This window comes from Melanostigma gelatinosum (genome assembly GCF_949748355.1).
Source record: "Melanostigma gelatinosum genome assembly, chromosome: 22".
NCBI classification, from domain to species: Eukaryota; Metazoa; Chordata; class Actinopteri; order Perciformes; family Zoarcidae; genus Melanostigma; species Melanostigma gelatinosum.
This window is the reverse complement of record NC_136655.1, coordinates 11,379,147-11,406,909: the sequence shown is the minus strand read 5'-3', so window position 1 is coordinate 11,406,909 and position 27,763 is coordinate 11,379,147. Positions and strand designations below refer to the sequence as shown.

The following is a 27,763-nucleotide window of genomic DNA, read 5'->3' as shown; positions in this document are numbered from 1 at the left end:
AAAGTCCTTTTCCTAGACCACACATTTAGAGACGGCAGCGGTCACATGACCACCAAAACAGATTGTGTTTGTTCGTCAAAAGAGTGGTCCTGGATCGGCACGAGTTAAGCTGGAGAGTCAAGTAACCGGCTATTTATTCAAGTCTGTTTCTCCCACCGGCAGTTGGCAACTTGCACCAGTCTGCGAATACTGCAGCCGTGGTTAAGAGTCGCATTAACAAGAAGCTACAATAACTCCCTCCTCGCCGAGCGTTCAGCGGGTGCTGTGATCGGGTTCACTCGACAGACAGGCTCGCCTCGGGGCATCAGGAATAATTAGCTGGAATCAGCCTCACATCAATCACCCGACTCATAGGTCGTCACCTTCTGCACGACCTTACATGCTAAACAGGCCGCTATCACAACCTGTCGCAAGGCTCAGTGGAGAGGGAGAGGGAGGGAGGGAGAGACTGACGAGGATGTTGGAGACACGAGTACAAAGGAAGATCACGACGGCGAGTTAGGCAGACCAAAAAAGACAAAAAGGTGAGAAAAACAGGTGCAAGCGTGCGTACTGTTGCCTTTCCCCACCATCGATCCCCCTCAATTAAATCCAGTTGACTTCTGACAAACAGTCCCAAAGTTTCATCTCACACGAGCATGAAGAGTGGAACTTAACGTGGCCTATTGCACTCTGCCACCATGACAACACTAACAAGCCTGCAAAGCAAAGTGGAGGGAGCTAGAATGCAAAGTTACGCACTAGGTCTACCAATCACACGCTGACCAACACGGGCTCACACACACACACACACACACAGCTGTGGACTCCAGAGAACGGCGGTGCCGACATGCCGGGGGGCTTGGCCCAAAAACATGGCTGCCCCTGCAATTAATTACACCGCTCAAGTGAGGAAGCTGACCGATGGATCATCCCGGCCCCCATCTTCCTCCGAGCTCAAGGACGGTCGGTCGAGTTTCTCCTTTACATAAGGGGGCGTCGTCCCCGCTGACGGCGTCCAATGGGGAATTTGGATGTCGAGTGCTATGCGTGTCACGGACGATGACCTCTGCTTTGAGGACAAGGAGCTTCATCCGTCTTGTCACCTTCCTCTTAACTTAAAAACTGCAAAATAAATGTACTACTGTGTACATGAAATGTGGAAGCAGTGATGTAAGTATTTCTAATCAGACATATAGAATCATGCGCAAACAATGATATTATTTATTTTTCTCCCAGAAATATTTTCACGGTGCAGTACGCTTCCTTCAGATGGTGGCGATTCTTTTATTTTTGTATTCTCATCTATATCTCATCCTTTGCTGCTGCAATGACCCAATTTCCCCACGGGGATCATTAAAGTTTCATCTTGTCTTATCTGCCCCCCCCCCCCCCAATCCTTCACTTAATTATGTCCCGCGAATGAAGTTCATCTTTCATGCTGCCAGCAGCCGGCTCGCCCGTTCTGGGCTATCTAATCATGGCGCGGAGTCTAACCTAAATTTAGACAGCCGGCTTGTGATGCCTGGCAGGCCCTAATGGGGGCTGACACCTGGAGACAGTCCGCTGATGTACAGGGTACACTCTGGGTTGGCGGCAAACCAATGTTGACTAACGCTGACGACATGGGAACCACTTTTGTTTGCAAAAAAACTTTTCAAGGGGATCACACGTAGAGGTGAAGCACTGTGCTGACTAAGGCCGTTCCAGCTTAATGAAATCCAGTATTTACATTTTAGGATCTTAGCCAACGCTCCTTGTGAGTGTGTGTGTGTGTGTGTGTGTGTGTGTGTGTGTGTGTGTGTGTGTGTGTGTGTGTGGCAGCTAAAGCAGTGCCACAAATTTGCAGACTTTTATTCAAATTGTAAACCAATCAAGTCAGTTGTCTGTTGACAGAACATGATTTGTGGATGCAGGTTAACAGACTGGTAGACGTAATGTACCGGTGGCAATGCAAATACCATTATCATTAATCATTCAGATTATACATAATGCACGGAGAAATAGCTGAGCGTTGAAGTGCACAGAGAGCCAATAAATCAGCCAATATCAGCGCGTTACAAATATTGACGTATTGACGATAGAGCGAAGATCGGACACAAAATAAATCAGACGCAACCTTCTGTCCAAGTCTGACCCGAACATGGCAGCGGTTTTGGACGCGAGACAGATGAGGACATGTCGAGTATGCAGCTACAGCAAGCGGCAGAAACGCAGCAGATTAGAGAAAAATATGTTAAAGTACACTTATACAAGAGGATGTGAACAAAAGGCTCGTTTCTAATAACAGCCGGTCTCAAATCAATGCATGGTAGCCTCTACAGTTGTGGTAGATTAGGACCACAGCCACTGTTTGAGAATGGAGGCTACGGTATTTAAGCTGTGTCATCTCCACACTGAAATATCTCCGACACGCTCTATTTGGTATTTAGCATATTTAGGGTATTTAGACAGGCACATAACCTATCCTCTTGCTGAGCACGGCACTTTTTGAATTGTCTCCCCTTCTTCTCGCTTCATGCTCCCCTTCTGTCAGACACACACACACACACACACACACAATGCTGCGTAAACACACAAAAAAGACTCAAATAGGCTTCTAAACAGATATTTTACCAAGAGTTTGAATCTACACAACTCTGATAGTTGATCAATAGAGCTGTGAAACTCCACAAGGAATCACACAGAAGAACCATTTTAAATCTTTGAAATGTTTAGTGACTGCCGATATAAAAACTGGGATGTTTGACAGCATCAGACTACTTCCACAGGTCACTACCTGTATCCATATGTTTTCCTGTTTAGGGTTGCTCCCTCGGACTTTGATATTTCTTTCGACTTTAAAAATCATTGCTTTGCAAACTCGTCCGATTGCCTCTCTGATGTCGTTCCTGAAACTGTGAGATTGATGCAACAAGTCGGCGTGTCGCAGTTGCCAAAACTTTCATTTTCGGGGACACGGAGTCAGCGGTGAAGAGGGAGGTCTGCAAGGATTTCACGGCCACTGGGGCGGCAGTGGGAGCGGACGAAGTCTCTGGGGTTGGATAAACAATAAAGGCTCGTCGCTTGGTTAGAACAAAGGCCTGTCATTTGCTTCTGTTGTTGGTGGTGTTGTTTTTTTTCCCCCCCTTGTAATCTGCATGTCCAGATGGCTGGCTGGATGACTCCCCCCCTCACAGCATCGTTAAAAAGCGCAACACAGCTGGCAGACAGAGTGAGCAAACTAAGAGTGAGGAGCAGGAGAATGCGAGGAAAGAGCTCAGAGAACAAGAAAGGAGAAAAGGGGACTCGACTCTTGCAAAGTGGAGCGCACGCTGACAGATAAGTGGGGGATCTTTTTGGATGAGTATCTCTTACCCAGATCCGTGTTGGGGCCGGCCAGCAACTGTTTGAACTTGTCCAGACGGGACGCTTCCCTCTCGGTCATGGCCGGGGTGCCGGATGTGTTCTGGTCGGCCATGCGAGCCACCAGCGGGATGACGGGCGGCCGGTGGGGCAGAGACCGCTGTCTGCGGAGGCCTGCGTGCTCACTCGCTGCATCTGGTGGGAGGAGGAACAGTTTCGAAGACGAAAGGGTCACACAAACACATGACTGTAGTCATCACACATATTTAGGCTATTTTATGCAACGTTCTTTCGACAACTAATATTATAACTAGCGGAATAGGTTGTTTTTTTGCTTCCATTCACACGCTGTGTGGAGCCCCCCCTGGGGAGGCCGGTCTCCCGCTTTAGAAAACCTCTACGCATGATGAAATGTTCAAGGGGGGGGGGGGGGGGTCATCAAAGTTATTAACATTCATCCCGAAGAGGAGATGGATGCGTGTACACAAATTTCATGGCAGCCCATCAAATAATTATTGAGATATTTCAGCCCGGACCGGAGCGGTGGTTGCTGAGCAGAGGAGACACCTCGATTTCTGTATAAAACTTTGATTAGCCTCTTCCTGTGGAGGGAGAAATGTCCACGGCCTACATTAGGCTTCAGCGGCAGTAAGGCGACACAGTAACTGCTGTGCACAGCAACTTTCAATGTCAACGCGCTGAGTGGTTAGCCAGTTAGCAAAGTGAAGTTGAAGAACTGCATTTTCAGGTTTAGGGAGCAGATGTTTCTCGATCTATGATTGAAATCTGCATTTTAAAAAAAAAAGTACTCAAGAGCAGGAATATAGCAAAAACGATGAGTCACGCTAAGCTAAGCTAAATTTGGATCCTGTCCAGGTGGTGATGAATGCGGTTATTGTTAGAGGCCTCCAGGAAGGCAGCAGTTGTGGTTACGGCAAAAGCAAAATCCAGATTTAACTGTGAGGGCTTTATAACAGGTAGACAAACGCATTAATTCAGTCTGCCGAGTGCCACATGTTCCCCCAGATGTGCTAAAATAGGACGGCGCGAAACATTGGCACCACGCAGGCAGAGTTATGAACAAGCTGGTGTCGTCGGGACTTCATTGTGGAGAGGGATGTTCCTTCTGTCGCACGAGACACTCAGCTAAAGTTCATAAAGATCCCTGAGAGCAGCACTGCCAACATTGCTCAGCGCTGTAGTGAACCGCGAGATATAAAAACGCGCATCGAGTCGCACAAACACTCCACAGCAATTACAAAATCTGGAGCGCTGCCGGTGGTAATACCCCTTTCAGGTTTTTTTACAAGAACAAATAAAAAGCTACAAATCTGTTCTCAACTGCTTCATTTGCACTTAAAAAAGATCATCAAAGCCTGCGGAGGCTTCTTTGCGGTGGAACCTTTTGTGACATTTTAACAGCAAAGCCTTTTTTTATTGGCCATTTAATAACTTTTAACTTTTAAAAAGGGCCGTAAAAGACAAAGCCAAGATGGAGGATTTACGTCAGTAACGTTCAGTCACAGTTTACTGCATCATTAATACAGGGAAGACGACAACATGAAAGTACACAACCGGAGAGTACTTCCGCCAAGAGCTCCACAGAGCCAAGTGATATAAGCTTCGGTGTGTTTTGCGACATGCTCGGAGAGGCGCGAACGGCGCCGTCTTGCGTCTCCATGCATCCACGTGTAGACGTGGATGCATGCACGCCTGTGTGTCGTCTTCTCTGAGGAGATAAGGGGAATTGCCTGAAGGCAAAACAGGCTTATTGTGTTATCTGCGTCGAAGGATGGCAGACACCCAGGCAGACAGGACAATAGTCCTGCATGTACGCCGTCTGCTGCTGCTGATGTTGTAATCTAGGAAGCAGCAGTGGAGACATCTCTTCTTTCCTTTTCTAGTACGAGGAAGAGGATAAAACGGTTACACGCGAGGGTACGTGTTGCTATACAGTGCTGCTGTGCCCCTGTTTTAAGTCAAAGCAAAAAACACCCGACATATGGAGGATGTCTTGAACAGTGACACGGGTCCAACAGGAGCCCTGCCACGGAGCAGTTGTTGTGTACTACCGGGGAAACAGAGCCAGACTGAAGAGGAGGAGTTGGAGTTTGATTTTATTCTATAGATATCACTATAATATCCGTACCGTGAGTTATTTTGGCCATAATAATCATGTCGGGAAAACTGAGACATCCGACAGCACTGCCTGGCTTTTGTCATAACAAGGTATTCTGACATAAATAAGTATCCCTTGCTCCACTTCCTACTACCTTTGAACAACACGCTGAGCGCTATTGTTACGAAGGCTTTTGTGTTTGCCCGTTCTGAGACTCTGTCAACACTGAGCTACGTACACACTGTGTAAACCACAAGTACGTTCAATCAAAGCACGGCACTGGCAGTCTGTCATTGGCGGCATCTGCCAAATATTTTCCCCCTCGTTGCTGCGCTGTTTGGCTGCTGAGCGCTTCGGTTGGCACTCGAATGTGGTGAACCACAACAGTTGTGAGACCACAGTAAATAAATACACAAAAGTGATGACTTAAATCCTTTTTTAAATGATATTCTATTGATGGCGTAGCACTAAAAGTTGACATGGTGACATTTCTTTTGTGTTTTCCACATGTGCACTAAAAGTAAAAGCAGTCTAGCTTTTGGTATGCAGGTGACATGAGCCAGAAAACTTTTTTTGGGACACTGAGCAATGGTGCTCACTAACCTTTAGGAGACCCAATTGGAGCTTCGCTTTGGGACTTTACAAGGCGGCCTTCGGTGTGAGGGCTGCTCTGGGAGGCGAACGAGACCTCTGGGCTGGTCCTGTCCCCTTCCCCCGCCCTGTCCCCCTCGTTTTCTTCCTCCTCCTCCTCCTCCTCCTCCTCCAGCTCCTCCTGCGTGTCCTCTCCTCTCTGTTCTAGCTCTGTCGTGTCGTCCTGCCTCTGTCGCGCCTGCTGCTTGCTGTGATTCTCGATGACCTGGTCGGTTGACAGAAAGAAACCAAGGCGTGGCACGGGTGAGCTTCGTGGTTTTGCAACAACTCCGTGAACATACCATAACACACAGCATATGACAAAAAGTGTGGAGCTTGAGATTTTGTGTGTTAATTAATTGAGTGCCACAGGATTTTGCAGCTTTTTTAAAATGCGGTCGCTAACGAGAAGCTTAATGAGACTACAAAACGTCATCACGCCATAAAACAATGTAAATGTAAAATATATTTTTTGTAAAATGGACAATGTAGTTAAACAGGCAGCTAACATTCATGAAAATGATTTAAAATGAACTGACAAAAAGCCAAGATGAGATATGTTGTTATAGTGGGGGGGGGGGGGGGCTGTTCACCTTATTGGCTGTCTCCATGACCACCTCAATGTTAAGGTTCTGTGCAGCCATGGCCAGCAGCTCGTCGTCGTCGTCCCCGACGTCCCAGGCGTCGCTTGTGATGCTCTCGAACTCCTGGAAGGTGGTAGCCTTCTTGGGCTTGCCTGGCGTGGCCGGAGGAGGCCTGTTGCCTGCTTTAATCAGGCTGGAGGACAGAGACGGGGACAAGAGAACAGGGCAGAGGAGTGAGGATAAAGGGGGCGGGAGAGAAGGAGATGAGAAGTGAATCATTTTGACACCGACAGGTGGGAAGAGAAATAGAATTACACGAGCCATTTAAAAAAAACAGAGAGGCGCTCAATAATTATTCAACATTCGGCGTGATTCAAAGTCTACGAAATATCAACTTTTTAACGCACCGGCATTGGCTAGAATTACCACTAACAACACAGAAGACACGCATCTTAAGCACTAGAATCAAAAGCGGGTCTCACGACCTAAAGAGACCGACTCTGGGTCCTGTTCAAAAGAAACCGAGCCGCTGTCTTTGTGGTGCAAAGACACCGTTTCATTCAGCCGGAACAAGAAACGCAACAGAAAAAAGAGAATTCAATTAAACTCAACCTTTCCTTATCATGCGATGCGGGAAAAGGGAAGGTGGGGAGGAGGGGGGGTGCTCTGATTTCTTACAAAGACAAGCATTACCATAATAAAAGGGAGAGACTTGTCCATATTACCTTACTTTCATCATAACTTAGAAGAAAAGAGAGTCTGAACCCATACACGGACAAAAAAAACAAGAAAATTGAATTCAACCCCCTGTGGAAATGTACATGATTAAACATCAGTCAAAGGAAATCAAGGGATTTTTACCAAATAATAGGCTGTTTATCTATCTTTGTGTGTGTGTGTGTGTGTGTGTGTGTGTGTGTGTGTGTGTGTGTGTGTGTGTGTGTGTGTGTGTGTGTGTGTGTGTGTGTGTGTGTGTGAGTAAAATTAGATAGGTACAGTCCAAAAAGTTAGATATTTCCTATGCCGAACTAAATAATGGTTAAATTAAAAATAAGTTTTGTACAAACTTAACGTTTCAAGATTTTAGTTTTTCAAAGTCGTTTTTTAGCTGTACATTAAACATTTACTGTGAAGGTCCAGGCTTTTTCTTTTAGTGAATGATTTCAATCATAAATGTATTCATTCCCATATTTTTACACATGTAAGACGTGTGTAGGTACCATGTAGTCCTGAAATATGATACTTCCAACATCCCTTTGAATTGTTAGTTTTTCAAATCATGTAACATAACCCGTTTGTACTGGACATGATTACAAACTTTTAAATAAAACTATGTCTTTTGTCCTTTAAGTTGTCAAACCAGCCACCTAACAACTAGATTGTCCGGTCGGTGCACTTCCACGGACACTTGCAGAACAGCACAGGCCATGCAGTGCGGACCAAAGGTTATCAGAATTACACTGCAAGGACCAATGCATGCAGTTTCACACATGTAACCATGTTGTAATGATGTGTAACAGCTGGGTGTCTTTGTCAAATGGCAGAACAAACACTCCCACATTCCTGCGGATGTGGCTAAAAGTACAACATGTTTTACAGCATGAAGTGTTCTGTCTTCTGAGGGGATCGGTAGCTACCCTTCAAGATGTCTGACTTGTTTTGTTGTCTTCTGCCAAATACTCATCCTCTACTGGTAATGGTGAACTGAAATTAACTCAAACCAGTAGATGAAGTCCTGGTTTATGCTGACGTCCTTAGATTTTTTTTTACCACTTCAATAAAAGTATTGCGTAATCATCCATAAAGTACGTGGTGCTGATCATCAAGGAAGTATTTCTCTTAAGTAACGAGAAAGACAACCAGTCAGCCTAAAACACATCAGATAAGCTTGTCTGTTTGTCAAAACATTATGAAATAAACTGTTCTTCCATGATTAGGCAATAAATATTCCTCCACTGTTTCATGCCGAATGAATACATCACTTCCGCTTTTGAAAGTTATTTTGGAGCAAACGTAGAGGCGAGAATGCCAACTTCAGGCTCGGGTAGCATGACGTTTAGCAACTGAGGCAAACGGTTAGCATCAGCAAAGAAACTTAAAAACCTGCGGTGAGCAGAAGTCCAGACGAGCACCAAACTGCTCCAGTAACATCAAGTGCATTAACCTACAATGACGAAGTACTTTTAACTTACTTAGCATGGAGGAGCGGGTCGAGAGGTGGATGTTGTGCGCCGTACACATGCTGAATGCTGAGGAAGTGAAGAAGAGAGAATGTAAATGAATGAGCTAATTTAGAACTGGCTGTCAAGCTAGCCATGCTAGCTTCTGAATACCAAAAACAATGCCGGTTAATGCTACAATTTTGGGGCTAAGTGACATGAAAACGACCTGCTGCTGTAAACCCATGGCTACTTCGTATTATAAAATGGTTATAATATAATTTGTTAGAACTCTGTGACTGCGGTGTGTGGGTAAATTGCTTAACGTTAGCTGTTAGCCGCTGTTAGCAACGTAGCTCTAAGTCAGCTAAAGGCGGAGAGGCGAAACCTGTGATTGAGTGCTAATTTACCACAGACAATGGCACGTTACAGGAGGTGTAACTCGCAAACTTTGTGCAACATTGGATGACCGTCAGTGAAAGTTAAAGTTCCGTTTGAAGCTCCACAGTGCAGCGTCAGTTCAGTGAGGCTAGCTAGGCTAAGCTAGCCGACAGGAGGGAACACGTCACTCACCTGCCAGGAACCTTCGCTGCATTTCTTTTCCAGAACTGTTTCTTTTTTCCGTCATTCGACATTTTCCCTCTATGGTCCAACCAGTCTCAAACACAAACACGCAAACGCTGTCGTTATCTTTAAAACGTGAAATATGTGTTTATTTACACCATGTACCCTCCTCCAAAACTCAGAGAGCTGCCATGTTGATACTGCCTAATCGGCAAGCAAACGCTGCTGTGATTGGCTGGAACGACACTTCCGCTATGTGAGCCAATCACAAGTGAGCTCTGCTATTAGGTGGCACGGCAAGCTGCCAACGTCATGATCTGTCTTTGCTTTGTTGAATGAAACCACGAGTGTGTCAATCAAAAGAGAGACCATCAGCATCAGGACCAGAGACAGGGAGAGAAAAATGCTTATCATTTAACACTACTATTTCCATAGCAGTTTATAGTATGAGGCGGATGTATTTGCAGTTCAATACGTTTTTTAAAATTATGCACCAATGTTAATTGTCTCTAAAGTTTATTCGTAGTAATTTCAGCATAGTTCAAATAGCGTGCCTCTCATCATGCCGGGGCAGTGTTATTACAATGTCACATTTATTGGGAATTACATGAGCCTTTTTACCTACACTATGATTTCAGCTGTAGGGGCAAGTATATTTATCTAAGGGCCAGATCCAGCCTGAACATGGAAATGCACTATTAGTAAAAAGTTGTACCTGGTCAGCACCTCCTCTTATTCCCCTTTTTACTTTGCCTCACTCTCAACGCAGAAGCCTGTTGTGGAGGTCAAACCCACACAAACACAGTTGAGTCATCATTTTTCTTAATGCTGGTGTTTGCCACGTCACTGTCTGGAGCTTGTGCGAGGTTACGGTAATTATTAAATTCTCAGTCTGTGACAGTGTGGCGGCACCTCGGTGCTCATGAACCAGAGGGCTCGTGTGTTTACGCAACGCGCTGATGCAGTGTTTGTTCCACGGGGTTGCAGCAGGCAGGATTTAAGGCTGGAGCTCTCACTCCTTCACTATTTCACGGTACTGGAGACGCCCGTTGGGGTGTCGATGTTATTGGGAAAGTGGTCAAAGTTGTCATACCTCTGTGAACTTTTTCAGATAAAACATCTAAGATTTAGTTATTTTTCATTGATCTCTAGAAAAAAAAACTACACTTAATAATTTGTAGTTATAAACAGTGGCGTAATGTGGTTACGAAGGGCCCCAGCGCATGCTACTATGAGGGGCCCTAGTTCCAGTACAAAGCACACAAACACACTCTCTCACACACACACACACACACACACACACACATATCATTCGGCATTTTATATTTTAATAACAATGTGCTGGAAAGTCAAATAGGCTATTGTGTCGGTAACTACTGATCAATAAATCAACCCTTACACATCTGTGAGTTGTGTTTAATGATAAATATCAAAAATACTTAAAGTCTCAATGAAAATGGCAAATATTTGTTGAAATTAGAATTAGCCTATATCGTTCAGAACTTACATTTTACACTGGATACATTGTTTCCTTGGCATGAACTGTAAAAAAATGGGTTAAAATAAAAACAAACAGATTTTAGGCCGGGTTATGTCATTTATTATGTTATTTCCAATGTACGATTGTTGTAGGACGGCCCAGTGGCCTGTGGGAAGTAAACCAGTTTCATTTTCACGATAGAGTGAATCATCTCTCTCATACACGATCTTTGTTTTCAGTCCCCTCTTGTCCCGGCAGCAGCACGGGGCCATCACTGACTCAACACGCTTCGGACTCAGAGCCGCGGGCCCGTACATCGGTAGAGATGAGAATCACCGGGCGACCGCGTCGCTAACGGCGCGTCCAGACCGATATCATGGAAGAACAAGCCCGACTACTGTCTTCGGTGCTCTTTCACAAGCACAGACAGGTAGAAGTTGCTCTGAACTGCAGTGTCTTAGCGTGGAAGGAAATGGAGAGGGGCAGAAAACGCAGCTCTGGAGTCATCAGCAACAGTGCTGAAACAGGTCAGTCCTACAAGTTGAATGAGTTTGCATTGTCATAACTGTTTATAACATAAATAAACAGCCTTTTGGTTCATATCTTTAAAACATAAGAACTATATGCCAAACAGCCCAAACGAATCCTGTTGAAATTCAGAGAAATAAATATGGAAATGTAATATCAACACAAAAGGTCAAAAACATCAAAGGAAGTAACCAATGTTGTTCAGTTTTCATTTAAAGCCTATATATCCCACCAAGAAATAATTTGCCTTTGGTAACCATGTCATCCATGCAAAAATAAAAATAAAAGTCTGGAGAAGCTGTCTTCCCACTCTCTGCTCTCCTTATCAGGATGATGCACATGTTGAGGGAGCGACAGTCGGGTTGCCTCTGTAGATTGAGGGTCTGTGGCCTGACAAGAGCAGGTCACACGCGTGGGGTTTTTCAGAGATAATTCGGAGGCTCTTGTTTCTTACAAGCAGACTCTAGAAGAGGGTTATTTCACTTGTCCCGCTGAAGGAGTTTGCTCACGCGCTCTCTCGTTCGTGAAAGGGGCTTTTTCTGCCTCGACTGGCTTTGAGAAAAATCTGCAAAATGTCAGCTTTTTTTAGGGCCAAGCTGAAAAGCCACTCAACTTTTGGTTTTTTTTGGGGGGGGGGGGGGGGGTGAATTGATTGCTGTCGGGATGTAAGGACAATTTAAACAAACATAACAAAAACACTAATTCTAGAATACTTTACTTACTCCAGCATTAATGTTTACGCACCCATTAACTGCTGTTGCCCAGCTAACAGCTAACTGCTAAAAAAAAAAAAATAAGAATGAAGGGGAACAAAATTCACATGCGTGTTATTCCTATGTTCTATAACAGTCCAAAAATAGTTAACGTGAACAACTCTCTACCAAAAACAGAGTGCCAAAACTCTAATTTGTGAGTCGAACTGCTCCCAAAGTGCAGCTCCATAGACTATGAATTGGGAGAGATGTTGTAGATGACTTTCCATCTTTTGCATCAGACAACTTTCACTTCATCCAGACGTCCTCATAACCTCCTGAGGCTAATGTTTGTTCATCTAGATGAGTTCCCCGGTCTGCAATTACTGTACCATATCGAGTGGAGTTATTACAGCTGGCACTGCACACTTCAGTTTAAACCTGGCCATTGACCTTCCTGAAAGTGGTATCAAGCGCCCTATAATAACCTGCCATAAAGACTTCCATTTATTGCGTCAATGTTCAACGCGGCTTCGCCAAAACCTCCCCCAGCGATCGCTGCGACGAGAGCAGGGCTCTGTTTCCCCTGGAGTTAGGAATCAAGCAAGGAGACTTTGCAGGTGATAAATATCCAGTAAGTCCAACATCAAACAGAGCCACACTCTTTATGAGGAACTCAATGACTGTGACTGCCTAAACAAGCTGAAGTGGCTGATTATGTTGATCTTTTTTATACATGTACTCTTTGAGTGGAGTGCGGCTATCATTAGAAGTCAGTGCGGTCGGGTTAATCAGTAACTACGGGGGTGATCGTCCCAAGGAACGGTCGCAGGTTCAGTGCCCATGACAGCAGAAATAATGCAATTGAAGAATGAGTAATTAAGGAGTGAGACGGATTCTTTTTCTTTGTCACGTACAACATGATTTTCCAGTGTAGTTGACTTAAAATGGAAATAATGAGGCGACAAAACAAAGGGGTATCAGGGGGAATGCAACAGATAGAAGGTGACATATTAGTCGGGACACATTTAACATTTTCTATCAAATAACATTTAGAAGTCGAGAAAAATCTGTGAAACGCAGCTCTGAGAAGACAGAAACATCCCAGCTGACAGCAGACATTCATGCAGCGTGACTCAAATTTGACAGGTGGCTCGTATTTTTCCATTTTTCTTCCCAAAATTTCAAAATAAATGGCAAGAGAAACTGATATGAGCGGTAAACACCACTCTGGTGCTCTGGTTTAGACAACATGAGCGAATGTTACCTCTCGACGTTGGAGTGGATTCGGGTCGAATCACGAGCGTCGGTCGGTCTGATGTGCCAAGTAGAGAACAAGACAAGGGTTTTCCGAGCCACGAATGTTTTGTTCACGCACAGATACACACAGACAGAATCCAATCACTGAGATAGCATGGCCTCCGAGCCTAGAGTAAATCCTACGTCCACATAATCCCAGAGTCACTCCTCTTACACAATGCATGTTCCCATCTTGGAAGAAAATCTTCACGAAATCATGGCATATGCTTTGGAGAGAATCTCCCTTTTCCTCCAAATCACTATGCTTTGCGAGTAGTACTTCCTCAGGCCCTCTAAGCCTGGATATCTCTCGTGGCCAGGTTTTTATTTTAGATATTTGCTTTCCCATATGGCAGAGCTGGATACTGATCCAAAGTGTGACAGTCAGGGATTCACTTATAGCAATACAGGAAGTATTGGAAATCAGGCTGAAATAGGGTATCAGCATCACACAATTTCCTCTGGAACAAAATCCCTCCGCAAAATCCACATACAACAAGTAAAGAAGCAAAACAAAGCTGCATGATGTTGTGCATCAGTTACTCGTAGCGCTACAGTGAGTCTCAAAAGTTCTGAAAGAAAGAAGGAAAAAGAAGGCTGGAGCCATGCTAGCAGCGCTGTGTCTTGTGAACGACTTCAGTGAACGGCTTGACCTTTCGTCGGCACCAGCTGAAAAGCCAGAAGATCAACAAAATCATTAAGCTTCATCCTCTGGGGACCACGACTGTCTGTACCAAATTGCATGGAAATCCAGTCTCCTGAGGTACCTGACCAAAAGGACAAACTACTTCAACCTCGCGGAGGCACTGGAGGAAAAGTCAGAGCATCAACCGAAGTCTTTGGGCTTCATCCTCTGGGGAACATGAATGTGTGTAGTACAGTTTATGGCAATTTATGGAATATTTGCTAATAATGCAGATACGATATTTCAGTCTGAACCAAAGGGGTGGACAAACGCACCGACATTGCCGTCCCATGAAGCCATGCTGAAAATCCAAACGCAGCTCAAAATAATGACTTGTGTTGACCGCTACTTTTGTGCACATGTAGTGATCTAGCAGTACCATTGCACCCCGATTGACTGTTATACCTTCCACCATTGCTGTGCTTTCTCCCTTCTCCATCTGTTTGCCGATACAGCCTTGACTTAAACCCGTTGTGCCCGGGAGGAATCCACGTGTCTTGTTTGACAGCTCACTGCCATGTGTACCCAGGCAGAGCTACCGCTTTGTAATCTAAAGCGGGCGCTCAATGCACAGCCCTGTCTGTACGTCGTGAGACGCCAGCAGAGCGAGCGAGAGAGAGGCACCGAGGAATAAACAGGGCCAGAAAACAACAGCTGGAGATCGGGAGACCGCATTACTTTTTTTTTTACTGCTTTACTGGCAGCCATACAAGCCCTTTCATCACATTGATTGTATCTATATACCTGCGGCTTGGGTCTGTAGGAGCAAAGAGTCTCTGAAGGTAATTACACGAAGAATCAATGACCTGGAAGACGATGTGTTGGTGCGGTTGAGTGACGGAGTCCCTATCCTCCACCTTGTTTGATATGAACCCATATTTCTTTAGGATAATGCAGTAAAACACTTGCATACATCTGCAGCTAATATCCAGCACGGGGCCAAAAGAATGCTTAAATATTAGGTTGCATCTCCCGACATCAGTCTCACGCCCTCAGTTAAAGCCCTCTCTTGCGCCACTTGGAAATGCAATGTGTGCAAGCAAAACGGAAACGATATGGAAACTACATGAATAGCGCGGGGACACCTACAAGCGCGAGCATTTCCTTAAGCTCGCGCTGGCACGTTGTCGGTGCCAAAACCTCCGTAGCAATAAAGGGATTACATGCTGATCCACTGTGTAAAGGGAGGGGTGCCGACAACAACAGCAGAATATGAATATGAATATGATGACAGCTTGTTGTTGTTGTCAGGGGACAAAAAGAAGGCGAGGCCAGACTCTGTGCTGTCACAGACATCATATACACAAAATCTCTTGTTAACGCACACACACACACACGCATGAAATCATCGGATGTATGGAGTTAAGATCAAATCATGCAAGATCATCCCCAAATATATCGTACACGTCCTCATGTTGGGCCGATGAGCGAATGTCTGGGGACACTTAGAAGCCAAAGGCGGTGACGAGGCATTCGCGGCCGTTATGTTAATGCGAGGCACTGTCTAGGAAACTGACATTTTTTTGAGTGCGATGCCACAAAGGACGAGCAGGATCGTGATGTATCCACAGATGTACCACGGCAGGCACCGGTACTTGTTGATCCACCACAAAAGTGCAAAGCAGTCTCCTAACGTTTGCACCAATTTCGTCTGAACTTCAGCTGCACTGCTATACTCGGTTAAGGTCGCTCATCAGTTGTCACAGGGGAAAGATACTAACCCGCCGCCACAGAGACCGAGCAGCGGTGCTTTCTGCCTGAACCCATAAAGGCCCGGTGGCACCAGCATTTTAAAAGGGCAAAAGTTATTTCAACGGAATTGCCGCGATCGAAGAGCTGCATTTAACTGACCCCCTAAGCTCCATTACATTAACTGAAAGATCCTCTTTGTTCCATCGTTATAGGATGCAATCGTTCCCAAGACCAGTGGCTCTAAATCCTTATTGAGTACCGCTGGATTTTTACCCTTCAGGTAGTTAAAGGGCCACTTCACTGATTTTAAACCTGATGCCTTCTCTTATGTTCTTCTTTTTAAATGATTATGCTGAAGCAAACCACTAAGGTTGCTCTATCACCTGAACGGAAACGACAGCTTGCTTGCATGATCACATATAGCTAGAATAATGGAAGAGAGTATTCTTTTTTTCTTGTGATTTACTGTAACTTTACTTAAAAGCCTTACCGTGGGATTAATAAATCCACGGTTAAACTGGTCACACATGCCACCCGTGATTAACCCCGTGTTTAAAAGAGTCACGAGCCAAAAAGCCTGGGAGCCACTGATGCATGCAATCACGTGAAATACAAATTCACAGATCTGATCTCGAAGATCTGCAAACTGGTCCTGGCCCTTTAACAGATTGCAACGGTGCAGGTGTTAATCCATCCCATGTGGTTGGAATGGAAACCAGTAGCACCCCGTGCCCTGAGGACTTGGATGTTTCTGTCTTGCTGGAAAAACAAAAGGCACAAACAATGCCAGAGTTGGGGATTACATTCACACTCTGGGCAAAGCGACACACTGCCATTGCCAGAATTTGAGGTCCATTTCCTGTCTTGCACATTGGTATCGTTGCACATGCCCGGGTTATTCTCCGTGCTGCCTCTTGTTCTCATCGGATCCCATGTGATTGTGCCTTTGAACTTGTCCTTATTTTCCATGGCCGTCAACTTGAACCTCTCATGTTGCCTGAACTGAAACTTCACATGTTGTTTGACGTTGCTGCTGTTGTTGACATTTTGGGAAATACAATTATTTGATTTCTGGAAACAGGGGGACAGCAAACCTGGTTCTGTCCAAAACCTACTAGCACTGCTAAAGCTCAATAAAATAACACTTCCCTTTGTTTGTTTAATCTCGGTGAAATCTAAAAGCGGGACCATTTCTTGGCCAGGTGCACTTCCTGGTAGGTGGATTCTTCTGTTTTGGAAAAGGGCGAGGCTGTCTGTTTTTCTCTGTTTCCAGTCTTTATGCTAAGCTAAGCTAACCAGCGCCATACATTTTTGCCATACAGACAACAGGTTTTAACTCTCTGCAAGTGCAAGAAAGAAAATAATTGTATTTTGCAAAATGTTGAATGTCCCTTTAAAGTGATGTATTGCTATTATCTGCAGGTAATCAGCTTAAATCCTCCAGTTAAATTCAAGTCCACATTCATTTCATAATTATTGGGCCTAAGCAGCAGTTTGTTTTGGCCATGCTTCAGTTGGAATCATACCCATGCATCTTGTAAATGATGTACAGCCTTACTCCTTCATAAACAATACTTTTTGCAAGTCAGGCGATGAAGTGTTTTCTTTTTTTTTCATGCGTTAAAACTCTATGGCTTTATATGAAAACATTGACATCAATATCACCTGGCAGCCTCCAGTGTTTACTGCCCTGCTTGTGACACGATCTCTTGTGGTTTGTCTCTTTGAGATGTTTGGGCTCATCCTCTCGCGCTTCACCGTCACATCCGGGGCTTTTTTTTTTTTTCCGGAGTAACTGATCGCTGAAGCCGCGTTCAAGCACCGGCTTGGTTGCCACAACTTTTCTTCACAGGTATCACCTCAGCTTTGCAGCAACAAAACACACATTTGAATACTTTCTTCCAAGTGCAGAGCAAGTTCCAGACGTTAGAGAAAATAAACCCTGAGTCCTTTTCCTTTTTGCAAGTACAGCGGACCCCTTCGGCTCACAGCAACACACTGAGTGAGCCCTGTGGTATGAATAGGCAGCACACACTGGCTGACTGCCGGTGCTGAGATTCTTTGCAAGCACAAAGAAAAGTATGTCAAAAGCAGAGCAGAGAGTGTATGGCCGAGGGCTTAGCATGTAGCTTAGAGACCGCACTGAGCTAAAGAAGTAGAGGAATTGGTGTCTTCTGTGTGTGTAGTGATGGGATTATTGTGTAATTGAGCATGGTTATGCCTCCTGTGAGAGTGTGTGTGTGTGTGTGTGTGGCAGGGTTATTGGAGCAGTGTTGGAATGTCAAGAGTTTGTTTCCAGTTCCTTCCCGAACACATTTCATTGAAATTGTTGGCTTTGTGCTCGTTTTCCTTGGGTCAGGGTACTTCTGCTTGTACTGACTCGGTGAATAATGTCGGCTTTTTGCCTTCGACAGAAGTTGATTTGCCCACCAGGCTAACACAGAGAAAAGATTTCATACATTATTCATTTTTTTCAGGTTTGACCGTAAGCCACGGAGCTTCAAGACAACAAACGTGTAAATGTGTAAAACACAAGATGAGATATTCTAATGTATTCCAATGAATGTTTTTGCCATAAATCGGATACAAGCGTGGTGTTCGGATGTGAAACAAACAGCCAATGCAAGAGTTTGTGTTGAATTATCTCAAGTCGAATGCAGTTTGTTTGTAATCTTGGGTTCTTTCCCACTCTATGGTATCTGTGACTCAACGTGCAACAGTTTACCAAAGAGGATAATGCTTTTGCTCATCTGCGTACGCGTGCATGACTGTTAGAACATCATCCTAAATACGTCTATTCTTCTCAGGACATACATGTTGCACAACAGAAATAGTAAAAGTCGATTTATGTATTTCGGCTATCTCCCTGCGACGCTTTTACGTTCCACATTCTGATGCAAGTCTTCAGAATGTCGGCTAAAATCAACACCTCGATGATCTGTTACTCCCTTAAGACTCATTTCAAACATCAGACTGACCTAAATCCATCGACTGTAGCCTAAATCTCATTGTCAACAATGAGCCATCGTAGGCCGACACCTTCTTCCCAGAAAACATTTTGAAATGTCACATTAGGGAAAGCACAGGTGTACATAATTAAACTAACAGTGGCTGCGTTCCATTTAGCCTTCAGCTGCAGGGCTCTTGATACCGCGCACCGGTGGATCGCTGTTCCACTGTCATGCTTACTGGGGCACCTCAATGAATGTTTTTAGTTGGCTTTTCTTAATATGACAAACCAGAACACCTGCTGTGAGCAAATAGTACCCGAGGGAAAGCTTTAAAGCAAGCTTAGATATCTTTTTGTTTCTGACCAGCACGCCACAAAGTGGGAATTAATGGTAAACGCTAAAACATGTTTCGAAAATGGATGGAATGTGTTCGTCAGTAACTTTCAGTAATCCATTATATATGTTAACGCAGCACCCAACAATCCCTTCGGCAGAGCACTACACGTGCCACATTTGGAATACCTCCTTGTTCTTTTTATTATTCTTTTCCAAAATAAAGCCATTACACACACACGGCCATAACTCTTCCTATTTGTCCAAGTGTGAATATCGATGGCCATAAAGTTATTCATGCCTGTGTGGCGCATCATCTTTATTTGAGAAAAGAAATGAAATCCTATTCCCTCAGAGTCCCGGGAGAGAAATAATATGTCGTGCCTCCCTCCCATCCACTTCACCATATCGGCTGAAGGCATTTGTAGGAGCGGCTGTAATGCCTGTATGTGATGCAGTTGAAGAGGTCAGTTAAACTCGTTGGAAGTAACATTGCCCTTTTCCTTGCACAAAAGTGCACTTTTGAATTTGTTTTCCGTGAGTAGCGTCGCCATCTTCTGTGCTTGAATGCTCACAATTTCTGAGTTAAAATATAGAAATGGCTCCCAAGGGAAATCATATGTTTTATTATTGTGAGATGTAGAGTAAAACAGCAGTGAGTTGCCCCTTCCTATGCCATGATTTTTTTGCTTTTATTTGGATTTCCCCTGGCCACTCTGTTTCACTCTGAGAAAAAAAGAACAAGAAGATGCAGTTCCTTCCCAAACACACAGCAGCTCTCTTGGGATGTATGGCTGTTACTCCTTTTGTGAAATGAATGGTAAGGTCCTAAGATATGGATGAAGCTGTCTTCATTTTAAAGGGGGAACCTCGACTTTCTTAAACCTTCATTTCCTTTTAGCTCTGTTTTTGACGTCCACCAACTCCCGAGGGAAATGCCCGGCTCTTAATAAGCTGCTCAATGTTCAACTTCATCAGCTGGTTGCTAACTTTGCCTGTGTGCCATGTGGTGCTGGGCAGGAAGCGTGCAGCGGGTTTGCATGGCAGCTTCTTCCCTGAAACAGCTGCCTGCTACATCTGGAAATGAGGCCGATGAGTTCGACGAGACTGAGCAGAAACAATAAACAGTGGAAGTTATGGGCCGTAAAAGCAAAACAATGATCTGGAATGAATGAGGGGAACTACTGAGTTGGGTGATAGTTCTTTGTGGGGTTGTCTCCATAAGTGACCCCTATGGTCATGTGATCCATTGCTAATTGATCAAAAATATTGATTATTGCAGCTTTAATGATCTTCACAAAAGTGATGAATGATGTTTGGGCAATATGTCAAACAGTCACTTCCATAATTGCTTTGGTTTGTCAAAAATGTGTGTACACACGTCAGAGAATGTATTACACACGACCAACCGTTCCATCAGAAGAGCACCACGGACCGGTTATTGTTGTGTGATGCGGTTGAGTAAAATATGCATTTATTCATGTCTCTCCAGCACACAGCCATGCTGTTCAGGTGTGTGAAATAGTGGCTGTCCTCGACACCAAAGAGGATCAAGACAACGCGGAGACCAGGAGGAGTCAGAAAAAGGCAAAGCAGCACTCCCAGCTGTACCCGCATGCATTCACAGGTATCAAACCTACACTCATAATCACACTCTAAAGGGACATTCCACTGATTTTACACGTCAAAGTCAGTACGCTACTCAGCCTCTGAAAAACGGTTGTATGATTTGTTGTATGAAGTGTAGGATCCAGTGCTTTTGGGGAAGGGGGGATATATAAGGGACTAAAAGATAGGATATCTAAGCCATTTTCAAGTCCTCCACCTTTATGTGTTGTTGCACCACTTAGTAGCTGAGCTGCCGCTCTAAGAAATAGATAGTGTATTTTGTTCCCTCCAACAAAGTTGCCTGAAGCCATTTTTTTTATCCCTGTCACTTTCATTTCACTATAGCAGGTCAATGCCACATCGCAGTTGCATTTTGAGTAAGTGTGACAAAAGCCAGTCGTCAGCTCCACCAATCACAAGTGATCTGACACGGCAAATAAGCCCGTCGACAGCTCCACAGTCTGAAAGCAATGCATTAACAAGAGAGTCCCTCGCGGCTTAGCAGACTGGGTCTAAGATGGCAGCATGCCAGTGACTTCTGGGCTCATGCTTAATTTTGAGCCATTAGATTATATCCAAACAAGATCGGATTTACATTATTTATCGCAGCCAAATGTTCAAAATTACCTCGCTAATGTGAGCTTTTACTGGCGTTAGTGTGTCGAGCCTGACACCACTGCGTTCCCACGATCCGTGGAAACTTGGCTTCAAAGACACGTCCCGTCAGTTCCATCCTGATTATGGAACTTATTAGAAGGATGATTTTCTTTTTTTTTTTTACACGCGCTCCTAAACGTCTCTCTGTGCTTTACCCCACCGCGAGCACGAGGTGCTGTAAGCGATTTGGTCTGAAGAACTTGCCTGGAAAGTTAACTTCCCTATCTGATGAAAATAATGCTGAGTGTGAACATTTGACTTTGAAGTGCTTAGCGAGTGATTTTTTTTTTCTTCTTCCTCTTCTTCTTTTGCTCCTCAACGTAAATATTTCAGCAATGTTCAGAGCAGGATATTATATGACTCTCATATGCACTCGTTTCTTCCTCACGCACTCATCTGATTGGCTTCAAGGATAAAGCCAGGGTTCATTCTCAGTCTCAGGCCATGTCTGCAACTTAGCAAAGCCAGCTGGTAACGAACGTACTGACATTTTTACCGATGACAAATATAAACAATCATAATACAGCAAGCGCTCTGTTCCTTCTGTTTTTGCTCCTCTGCAGTTTCCTACGTTAGAAGAACGAGGCGGCACCAGTGGCGGTGTAGTGATGTCACCTTCCACTCTGCCAGCGAGGGCCTCTGCGAGCGGTGGATCCAAGTTATCAATGAGCAACTGTCATTACTCGGTATGTACTGTTTAATGATGTTCCCTAACAGACGTGGGAATGTACTTTGAACTCACTCAGAGCTTCTCAACGTTATCAGAATCATTTTATGGACAATGCGCCATAAAAGTTCCACGTATTAGGAATCTGGCTTAATGAGCACTCGGATAAATGCAGAGCACTAGATTTAAAGGGACAGTGTTTAGGATTTAGGGGGATTTATTCGCAGATATTGAATGTAATTTTCGTTGTTATTCGTGGATAATCACCTGAAACTAAGAAACGTCGTGTTTTCCGTAAGCTTAGAATGAGCCGTTTGTGTCACATAGGGAGTCTTCTTCATGGATTCATGGACTTCATGTTGGCCTGCCATATTTCTACAGTGGCCTGGAATGGACAAACCAAACAAAAGCAAAAACATTTTTACATTACAGCCCACCGTAGTTCTCCCACACACTTGGAAATGGAAGGCGGAGCGGAAGGGTATTCAGTTTGTTGCAACTAGATGCCACTAAAATCCTACACACTGCTCCTTTAAGTGTGTGAGGTTAAAAGCTGTTGCTCAAGAGTTTGATGCAAAAATATCCGGTGGGAATTATTTGTATTGCCGTGTTCCAGTTTCATCGCAAAAATACCCCATATTTAGTGCCCATGTCCACTCCACACGACAAAAACCGATCCAGGCAGAGTCTGTCTGTCTGGCTACACAATACATAAACTAATCGGACCCCAAATTAGATTCTAATGCTGTAGCTTTCGTGACTATCCCTGTTCCTTAACCACAATATAACATATCTTGCGTTTCTCGTGCAATGTCAGGTGTTGAAAAAAATGTATAAGACGTTACCCCAGTGTGGTAGCGAGCTACCTGGAGCTATAGCTGGAGGTATGGCATAACTTGGAACAGTTATTTATACGTTGTTTTTTTTTTTTGATGACCCGCAGGGGTTTGCAAACATTTATAAGAACCCACAAATCCAGTTTTCATGAATTTCCGTGGCATATTTTTGAAAATCCGTGCTTGGTGCAAAACGGCTTTAAGATTGGACTGTAAGATTTTGTACCGCACAGTTTATTCTGCATGGAGGGAGCGGGTGTTCTGTGAGGACCAGGCTTTTTATCCCTCAAGCTATTTTCAATAGCTGTCAGCGATGGGCACAGGGGATATGGAATACAATCTTTTTTTCTGAGTGGTTTATGGACTACTTCATCGGGACACCACCACACAGTACGGAACATAAGTCACTGTAACGCCCAAGGAAAACCCCTGAAACCCTGCAGATTCTCTAAAGGATGCTTTTATCGTGAGGTATATCGATGGTGTTTGAGGCAAACAAAAGGGAAAATATGGAAATCATTTTCCAGATTAATATCACAACGACCAGGAAACTGTATATTCAGCTTATATTTACGTTTCGGACCAAACGGGAGATCATTAAAGCATTCCAGACTGGACATATTGCTAAATGAGCTCTTCTGCTCCTTAACCAGACTGTAAGTAAAGTGTGCATTATTATCCACATTATGATGCAAAAACACCCCCACTTCATTCTTTACAGTAGATTCAATGCCCTGAGGAGAGCCCAGAGGCAAGCCGACAATACAGGTTGGCCTCCTGCATTTCTCTTCTAGACAGTACCTCACAGGCACAGACATAAAGAATGGAGTCAGCAATAACCAATAGTCTGATAAAACATATAAATGGTGGTTTTACAAACTTTTAAAGAGTGTACTAAAAATATCTTTGGCTGGCTTGCACAAGAAGCGTTTGTATTATTTGCATCCAGCTTACTGTCCAGATGTGCTCCGGGGAATCTTCATTTCTCTCTCCTGCATGTTAACATGCAAGACTGAACAACAGCGCATCATCCATCAAAATCTTTACGGATGTAAGCAATTGAACACGTTTTTCAATGATGAATTAACGCATTACATGACCTGGAAAGAGGTTATTATTACACCATCAGTCACTACACATTGCGCTTTATTACATTCTTGACCTGGTTGAGTGCAAAATACAGCGCTCATGTGAAATGTGATTGCAAAGTGATTTTACGTTTGAGATCTTCAGGATTTAGTGTGTAACTAGCATGTGGAAATTAGAGCGCAAGATGGGTTTCGTCCATTTGAAGCGGCTTACTCGGCCCCACTTTGCCCGGCAGGATGAATCAATTCAAGAAAATGAACTACATCCATGGTGAAGATGAAGCTCTAGTGTGTTCAATAGTGTTAGTCTCCTCCACAGTGCACCTTTACATCCCCCATTGACAATCCATTCATGTAATCTAATGGCGCTTTTGTCTTATTGCCAAACAAATATTGCACCCGATATTTCTTCGTGCTCATTTAACTCCCGATCCCGATCCATTCATTTCCAATTGGAGCAGCTGCTGCATCTCAGTTTGTTGTCCTAAACGCAGTCTTCCACAGCAGCCATAAACAAGCCATTTAGTATTCTCCATGGCGGCACTCTGTAGGTTTATCACCGAATGATGCAGCACCTCTGAATTGCTTCACACTCCTCCCATAGTCGGTAGACACACCATTTATTTCTTGAGAGGCGTGTTGCGGGCACCAGTCAGTTTGACTGAGCGTTTTTGAGAAAGGTCTCTGGTTAATGAAAACTTCATCAAGCTGTTTGTCAGTGACACAGTTGTCGAAAAAAACGAGAGAAAAAAAAGGTATATGCTGAACCTTTTTAATGACTATCTCATACCCCTCCCTCACTTTGCAGCCAGCCGACCGACGAGCCTTCTGGTGTACATCAATCCCTTCGGGGGAAAGCAGCGCGGGAGGCGCATTTACGAGCAGAAGGTGGCTCCGCTGTTTGGCCGCGCCGGCATCTCCGTCGACGTGATTGGTGGGTCCCTATCAGGAGCCTTCCTCAACATTTAAATAAAAAATGAGTCTCGGTGGCCGCCGTATAGATCTCCGCTGCCACTGTGGCCTCTCCGAGGGGCCGGAGAGCCTTGCAAGGATATGATTTGGCTGATCGTGCCATTAATCTTGCCACCACCTTCATGGAAGCTGTGATAGTTGATAAGCTTGGGTATCCAAAACACATCTATTATTCAATAAGTGTTTGCAACAGCTACGCATCGTCTTGCGGTATTGATGGTCACTCCGGGCTTCCTACAGCAACTGTGAATGGCAGGATTGCATTGCTGTCGTTATTGTTCCGGGAAAACAGATTTTACTGTTAAAAATGTTGAAACTCATTTTGCAGGCTAATATATAAATAACTGAATTCGGTTGTTTTGAGCCACTCTGAGCATTAATCTGCATGACGTGGTTTCCAGGGACTGTTTTCAAAAGTGCAAAGCTTTTCCTTGTCCTGTATTTCAAGACGCTCGTGCTCGTCAGCCCACAAAGAGTCTATTGTTTTGTCAGTACGTTCCCTTTAATTGAAGTTGCACTAACACTTGCTGTTTGATTTGTTTCCATAGTTACAGAGCGGGCCAATCATGCCAGGGACCACTTGAAAACCGAGGCCAATCTAGATAAATATGACGGGTGAGTGCTCAAGCAGCGCAGCTTCTGCTTTCAGGCTTTCAACACCGGTTCCTCACTGTGACAGGAGTTTACTCTCGACTGTTGATATTGTAACACGGCCTTCGAGAGACTCTGCCATGAGCTGTGTATCGCCATGTGTATCAATGTATGATCGTACATTCGGAGGTTGTTATGCGGTCGTGTTGCCTGGTGTGACTTTTCATCAGTGCTACATTAGATCAGGGTTACTTTACAGCATGAATAAACATGCTCGTAGGGTAACAAAGAGACACTGTTTTCATCCTTCCTGTTGGGACTTTTTCCTTCTACCTCCAAGTGTGTGCCAAGTTAACATTCTGACCTGATGAGGGCGCTAAAGAAAAAGTTAAAAGATCACCAAAGTGATTACAATTCATGCTGAGGGGAATATGAATGTATTTACCTCAATCCACGGTAATCCATTTGATAATTGTTTCACGCAAAACCACAAATTTTAACCTAATGGAGGCGCGAGAGAAAAAGTCAGCGGACCACTTAAGTGATTAGGATTTATCGTCTCGGCACCAAAATGTCAAGGCAATAAGACGCAGAGATTTCTGCAAAGAGATTTAATGTTTAAAGACAAGGACTCGAAGCAAGAAACCTCGGGAAGGGCAATTCAAAGAGAGAGCACCTCTCCTCGGACGGCTGGGCATGTGTGTGGGTGTGTACGTGCATTATATGTTATATCCTTGTGAGGACCAGTTTCAGTTTTACAACAGAAAAGGGAAATCACTTTCAGAGTGTAAAATCAAGACTTAACCCTCATACAGCCCTTTTCAAAGTGCTGTTTAGGGGTTAGGACTTCGGGGTTTTAGTGTGCTTTGTTTTGTATATTCCAAGAAATGCTTTGAATCAATGTAAAACAGATTTGATTGCCATCGGCATAAAAATGGAATTTGATACGATTCGCTTGAAATATTTGACCTAAAGGTAGCTTGTAAGCAGAGGATAGTAAAGGACCCAGGACAGATCCCTGTGGTGCGCCTTGAGCAGAATGGGAAGTGGAGGATTTACAGTGCCTGGGGCAACACAAAAGGTCCTTTCAGAGAGATCCTTTACCCCGGTATGATTACTCAAAGCTTTAGACATTCAATTCAAATCAAGTGGTCAACTGAAGCAAAAGCAGCAGTTCAAGATCTAAAGGCAATAAAACAGATGCCACTGAGAACGCGCATTCGAATTTCCAAACTTTATGATCATTTTAGATATGAAGCTGAATCTATTCTCTAGAATCACTTACAATAAATAACTCGACAATAGCTCTAAATGTACAAATCGGTCACATAAGCCACATAAGTTTATGTTTTCCACAGTTGTACATGATGCAGCTCACAACCGCGAGCAAAGGGTAAAATGCAGCTGATAGCCGAACATACAGGTCATCAATAACAGGAAAGGTTATTTCTGCCGAGTGCTCCGCCGTCTCCGGCTTCTATTCATCAGATATTCAGTCCAGCACATCATGGTTAGAGTCCATTATGCTTTTCCTCTGCAGTTTATAGAATTCATAGGTTCTTTTCAGCATGGTTTATATACAGACTTTACAAAAGATGGCATGCTGGATGGTGTTAGGGTTTAAAAACAGAAGGATGCGAGGCTTCGGCAGGCTGCAGGGAGATTTCGGCTTCAAGCTTCCGACTGCACACGCGCATCAGAAAAACGGAACTGGATCCGGTTTCAAAATTAAACAATATTTAATGTACTACACAAAGTTCACTTACAAACAGAATTAACTATCAATAGTAATGTTCTCGAGAACAGAGACCACACGCACGCATCTCACTCACAGGTCTGAATTCAGGTACTGAAAAAATGTTTTGTCCTCGCAAAACATCTGTCTTGACTCCGCCTCTGGTCAGCTTGTCAAGGTCTTCTGGCTATTGTTGTCGTGTTCTTAAATCCACACATGTAATGGAACTCCTCAGCGTCCGCCTAGGCTCTGAACAATATTCCAATGTTCCACAGATAACTCGTGTGCATCGTTGATGTCATTTGTCCGTCCAGGGTGGTGTGTGTGGGTGGAGATGGGATGTTCAGTGAGATCCTGCACGGGTTGGTCACCAGGATCCAAACAGACAACGGCGTGGACCAGAACCAACCAGATGCGGAGATGGTGCCGTGTTCTCTACGCATAGGGATCATTCCTGCTGGTGAGCTTTGGTCATTATATCACATAAATACATTGACAGGGTTTGGAAACAGCAGCGCGTCAGGAATGGTTTTGGGGATAATGATCTCTGAATGTCATATTAAAGGAAT

General features: G+C 44.2%; 2 protein-coding genes across 5 annotated transcripts in view; one reads left to right on the top strand and one right to left on the bottom strand.

Annotated features, from left to right (window-relative positions):
- tbc1d22a (TBC1 domain family, member 22a) overlaps positions 1-9,552 on the bottom strand; it is an 89,585-nt gene extending 80,033 nt beyond the window's left edge. For all 3 annotated transcript variants that reach the window (XM_079294432.1, XM_079294434.1, XM_079294433.1), the window contains exons 1-5: positions 9,390-9,552; positions 8,850-8,906; positions 6,667-6,850; positions 6,047-6,299; positions 3,337-3,519 (exon numbers count right to left, since the gene is read on the bottom strand). In XM_079294432.1, the coding sequence (XP_079150558.1) occupies positions 3,337-3,519; positions 6,047-6,299; positions 6,667-6,850; positions 8,850-8,906; positions 9,390-9,451 (739 nt within the window). In that variant the 5' untranslated portion in view covers positions 9,452-9,552. The remainder of the gene's footprint in view (positions 1-3,336; positions 3,520-6,046; positions 6,300-6,666; positions 6,851-8,849; positions 8,907-9,389) is intronic.
- A 1,684-nt stretch (positions 9,553-11,236) lies between these two features.
- The window catches only part of cerk (ceramide kinase), a gene marked incomplete at its 5' end in the record, with an annotated part of 35,103 nt that continues 18,576 nt past the window's right edge, over positions 11,237-27,763 (top strand). For both annotated transcript variants that reach the window (XM_079294297.1, XM_079294296.1), the window contains 6 exons: positions 11,237-11,387; positions 20,533-20,667; positions 21,869-21,991; positions 24,705-24,830; positions 25,417-25,483; positions 27,509-27,654. In XM_079294297.1, the coding sequence (XP_079150423.1) occupies positions 11,237-11,387; positions 20,533-20,667; positions 21,869-21,991; positions 24,705-24,830; positions 25,417-25,483; positions 27,509-27,654 (748 nt within the window). The remainder of the gene's footprint in view (positions 11,388-20,532; positions 20,668-21,868; positions 21,992-24,704; positions 24,831-25,416; positions 25,484-27,508; positions 27,655-27,763) is intronic.